General features: G+C 44.1%; 1 protein-coding gene across 1 annotated transcript; it reads right to left on the minus strand.

Moving 5' to 3' along the window:
• Nucleotides 1-2,269: 2,269 nt before the first annotated feature.
• LOC114208100 (olfactory receptor 11A1-like) lies at nucleotides 2,270-3,365 on the minus strand. Its single transcript, XM_028102191.2, is given in 2 exon segments — nucleotides 2,270-3,004; nucleotides 3,006-3,365. Coding segments are annotated over 2 exon segments (1,095 nt in total).
• Between the last annotated feature and the right edge of the window lie 2,185 nt (nucleotides 3,366-5,550).

A 5,550-nucleotide genomic window follows, 5' to 3' on the forward strand; every position in this document is an offset into this window, starting at 1 on the left:
TTTATTTATTTATTTAACAGAGAGAGACACAGCGAGAGAGGGAACACAAGCAGGGGAAGGAAGTGGGAGAGGGAGAAGGCTTCCCACTGAGCAGGGAGCTTGATGTGGGGCTCGATCCCAGGACCCCAGGCTCATGACCTGAGCTGAAGGTAGACACTTAATGACTGAGCCACCCAGGTGCCCGCCAATGAATATTTCAGTTGGCTACTTTTCAGACCTAGAGTCCTGGTTTAGAACCATCACACAATTTGGAATTGTTATGTTACTTCTCTTATTTTTCATAATTATTTTACATTTTATATTTTGTTACCTGTCAAAACTTTTTTTAAAAATAATGTACCCAATAAGGTGATGCTATCTCATGCTCTGAGATGATCTCTAAACTGACCTTGACAAGATATGGGCTTTAAGTTGGAGTACCTGAGAGTTTTTCCCTCCTAACCTTCCTTGTTACTCAAATGTGGTCTTAAGTGGTTTCCAACTGCTATGCACTTTCCCTCCAATGTAGGATGTGACAACCAGGAAAGGTCCTTCCTGGCACTGAGGGGCAAAACCACTAAATATGGAAAACCTGACTCTTGATCAGTGATGCTTTCAAAGAGAGATCTTGATCAAAAGGGGGACAAGGTGAATTATTAATAAAAGGAAATCTCATTTTATTTTATTTTATTTTATTATGTTATGTTAGTTGAAATCTCATTTAGAATGGTGTTGGGAGACCAGCAGAGGGAACATTTATGCCCTACCCCTCATCAACTGGTGACCCAATAAGGAGAGATGGATTTGCGCATGGATACTACTTTACTACACTAGCAGGAGGAAGAAAGGCTCTCTTCCTCTCCTGCAACAGTCCAACTAATGAGAAGCCACTATACTTTGAACTCCCTGTTTACTGCAATGGACATTTTGTTTGTAACAGCCTTCCCAACTTCTCCCGTTTCCTCTGTAAAAGAGCTTTCCTCTACCGTTCTGCCAACTTGCCTATGGCTCTGCCATAGCTTGCTTGGTCTGGATTGCAATTCTCTGTTATTCCCAAATAAACCCATTTTTGCTGGTAAGATAACTGGCAGTTTTTTTAAGGTTAATACCCCATACTTGCAGTCTCACCCATTATCAACATTTTCCACCAAAATGTTACAATCAGTGAACCTATAGAATTTACATTTGAGTGCACTCTTGGTGGTGTACATTCTGTGGGTTCTGCCAAATGTATAATGGCATGTATCCACTTTGTAGTATCATACAGAATAGTTTCACTGCCCTAAAATCCTGTGTTCTCCAATCATCCCTCCCCTGACCCTAACCTCTGGCAACTACTCATTTTTTACTGTCTCCATAGTTTTGCCTTTTTGTGGAATGTCATATAGTTGGGATCATATGATGTTATGATTAACTTCTTTCACTCAATAACATCTATTTCAGGTTTCCTTCACATCTTTCAGATCTTGATAGCTCATTACTTTTTTTAGCATTGAATAATATTCCACTGTCTGAATTTACCAATTTATTTTTCCATTTATCCATTGAAGGGCATCTTGGTTGCTTCAAAGTTTGGACAATTATGAATAAAGCTGCTATAAACATCCATGTGAAGTTTTTTGTGTAAACATAACTTTTAAACTCATTTGGGTAAATACCAAGGAATGTGATAACTGGATTGTACGGTAAAAGCTTATGAAGTTTTGTAAGAAACTTCCAAACTATCTTAAAGTGGCTGTACCATTTTGCATTTCTGCTGGCAATGAATGACAGTTCCTGTGGCTCCACATCTTCACCAGCATTTGGAGTTGTCAGTGTTCTGGATTTTAGCCATTCTAATAGGTAAGTACTAGTCATCTTATTTTTTTTAAATTTTGAATCACAAGTGTAGTTTTATATTTATATGTAGTTTTATGTTAGTTATCTGATTAATGTTTGTCATCCCCTTATAGACTGCAGGTTCCGTGAAAGCAGGGACTGTCTCTGTTTTTGTTCACTTTATCACCTATATGTAGTACAGTATCTCAGACATAGTAGACCTTGATGAATATTTGAATAAATGAGCAACCAACCTTAGCAGCTTATTTGTCAGGTGAGCTTTTACACAAAGATCCAGATCTACTGAAGATAATGGAGCAGAACTTGACCTACTGAGGCCATTCCTGGGACCCTAGTTCACCTGAGGCTGTCAGAACTCCGCAGCATCCACAGCCATGCTCAGAAGCATCCAGTCATCTGGCTTTAATAACTCCCAGTGCAGGTGGTGCCTTTTACGTAGAATCTAAATTACTCAATCCAATTCCTTGTCCCCTGGACAAATATCCAACTTTTCCTCTTTGCAACAGCTGAGGAGGAAAGCTGCCTTCTTACTCAAGCACATCTTCAGGGCTTCATGGATGTCTCTGTTTCTCAGGGTGTAGATGATGGGGTTGAACATGGGTGTCAGGATGGTGTAGAGCAGAGAGAATCCTTTGCACAAGAGTTGTGAAGAATTGGCCGAAGGCACAAGGTACGTGGTGATGAGTGTCCCATAAAACACTGTGACCACGGTGAGGTGGGAGGAGCAGGTGGAGAAGGCCTTTCTCCGGCCTGTCCTAGATGGAATTCTTAGGATAGCAACAAGAATGCAGGAGTAGGAGGCAGCGATGAGGAAAAATGGAACCAGGGTTACTGCAGAGGAGGTGGTGAAGGCGATGATCTCAGTCAGTGAGGAGGCCATGCAGGAGAGATGGACCAGAGGGGTGAAGTCGCAGAAGAAGTGATCAATCTCATTGGGTCCACAGAAGGTTAGTCTAGACAGTAGGACCACAGTGATTGCTATAAGGAGGAAGCAGCAGATCCAAGAGCTGGCAGCCAGCCTAATGCAAAGGGGGGCAGTCATGAGGAAGGGATAGTGGAGAGGTTGGCAGATGGCCAGGTATTGGTCATAGGACATCACAGCGAGCAGGAGACACTCTGTTGCAGCCAGGGATCCGAAGAAGTAGAACTGTACCAGGCACCCCGCCACAGAGATAGTCTTCTGTTGGGGCTATGATAATCAGCAACATCTTGGGGACAATATTGGAGGTATAGCAGATCTCTAATAAGGGCAAATTCACCAGGAAGAAGTACATGGGGCTGTGGAGGTGCTGGCTGAACAAAACTAGCAGAACAATGAGGATGTTTCCAGAAATGATTAAGATGTAGAAAGCAAAAAACATTATGAAGAAGAAAATATTTAGCTGTCGGTTGGAGGAGAATCCTCGAAGCACAAATTCCACAATGGTTGTTTGGTTTTCCCAGGGCAGGAGGCCTTGGCTTTCCCAGGACATCCAGTGATAAGACATGCAAAGTGCAGAGTGTTCTAGCTTACGCATAGACCATGGGCTGATGTGGGTGATTTTCATTCCCCGTTCAGGTTTTTGGAAGGTTTTTCATTTGGGTGGAGGAGTATCTTTTTTTTCCAAGCCTGAAATGGGAAAGAAAAGAATTTGCAGTAAGAACTTGTGACCACTCCAATCCCCCCCCCGCCCCCTTCTCCTGCCTGTGTCTTCATTTCATCCGGAGCAATGTCAGGCTTTGAGGAAAGCAGGACATTGAAGGAAGGGGAAGAAGAATACAAAGGGGAGAAAGGACAGAGGAAAAACAAAGGGAAGAAGAATCATTTGCTATATGCTCGTCCTGAATGCACTATGGTGGCTTGGGGAATTATGGAAAGAATAGAAGATCTAAAAGGAAGGTAGGCACATTCCAAAGAATTTTTGAACTCTAAGGCAGGACCTAGAGAATCAAGGGCCCAGGACAAAGAACTCCCCTCTCCCTCCTCAAGCACTGGTTATGCAGTGGTCCTATCCTATCTATGGTCCCTATCATATCTACTATGAATTTTTCTCCTTTCAGCTTCTCAGTGAGTTGAGAGATTTCTTATTTCTGTTACAGTTTCCAGAACATTAGCAAGAGAAAATCACATGAGTGCTCATGCTGGTGTAATTCAGAGGCAGGGGTGCTTTCTCTCACAGTTTTAAAAATCAGGTCATTAAAAAGACTTTATGAGGAGTGCCTGGGCGGCTCAGTCGGTTGAACCTCTGCCCTCTGCTCAGGTCATGATCCCAGGGTCCTGGGAGCAGGGAGTCTGCTTCTCCGTCTCCCTCTGACTGCTTCCCCTGCTTGTGCTCGTGTTTGTGCTAATGCTCCCACCCTCTCTCTCTCTCTCATGCACATGCACTCTCCCCCCCTCAAATAAATAATAAAATCTTAAAAAAAAGATTTTATGTTGGGCAGCAGTAAATGGGAGAAGATTCAGAACCAGGTGGCCTAAGGCACTGTGTGTAACCAGCCAATTGAGTATAAGGTAGCAGCACCTTCTTTTGAATGAGATAAGAAGGCCCAGGTCTCCTCCTCAATTCTATCTTAGTCCAAGCCGAAGGCCCTACCCTGAAATTCAGGACAGAAAGGGGACCTACCCAAGAAATACTGCTATCCTCAGACAGGGCCAGAGGCTGAAACCATTTGACTCTTCTCAACCCCCTTGTACTAGATCCGTTACTTTCTTCTTCTTCTTCTTCTTTTTTTTAAAGATTATATTTATTTATTTGAGAGGGAGAGAGAGTGAGCGAGAGCGCAAGAGCAGGGGGAGGGAGAAGCAGACTCCCTGCTGAGCAGGGGGCCCAACTATGGGCTCAATCCCAGGACGCTGGGATCATGAACTGAAGGCAGATGCTTAACCAACTGAGCCACCCAGGCGCCCCCTGGATCCGTTACCTCTGAAGATAGTTATGGAAGGAGCATATTGCTGCAGGTGGAGATGGGGAGCCCCATGTACAGGTATGGGAAGCACCAGGGTAATAACAAGGTAGTTATCAGGGAATAGCCAGAGAGCCCTGTACAAAGCCAAGAGTGTGGCTTTATAAGGGTCAGACTTTGAAACAAGGCATTTAACTTCTCTGGGACACAGTCTCTCATTCATAAAATGGGATACCAGGAGGGAGAAGAACGTAACATGTGCCTAGAATGTGCAAGAACATAAATACAAAGCGAAATTGCTGGCTGCTCTGGGCTGCCAACGTTGCATAAGTTCACCAAGAAATTGCCTTTACTTTGAAGGAGCCATTGGCAATGAGTCCCTGTTTGTTTTGCCACATCCTGCAGTGTTTGTGCATGTAATTGTCTGAGTCATGAAAGCCCTTCCAGTGCTCTCTCATCATATTAAGAGCTTCTGGCAGTACCTGAATCCCATTTTAAAATTGACCCAGTGTCCTAGATATCATTCGGTGGGGTCCCAGTTCTAGCTTTCCACGTGGCTCACAGAACTAACCTGGCATTGGTGCTGACTGAGAGTCTTGGTGTCCATGGGACGCTTGGCAACTGGTGACTCAGATTCTGAGTCTATTGAGTGGAGCATGGGGAAGGCACAAAGAGATGCCTTCTCTCCATCCCTGAAAAGCACAAATAAGGATCTGAGATCTCGGAGGGAGGGCTTTGGTTCTGACTGCGCTCAGCCAGACTCCTGGTTGCTGCTGTGATTCCTGCCAATGAGGAGGACATCATTGGATCCCAGGCATGTCCCAAGTGCTGAAAAAAATAGAACTCCAT

This window comes from Eumetopias jubatus, unplaced genomic scaffold (assembly GCF_037043125.1).
Source record: "Eumetopias jubatus isolate StellerSeaLion01/CBP00866 unplaced genomic scaffold, mEumJub1_p1.0 scaffold_4, whole genome shotgun sequence".
Taxonomy (NCBI): domain Eukaryota; kingdom Metazoa; phylum Chordata; class Mammalia; order Carnivora; family Otariidae; genus Eumetopias; species Eumetopias jubatus.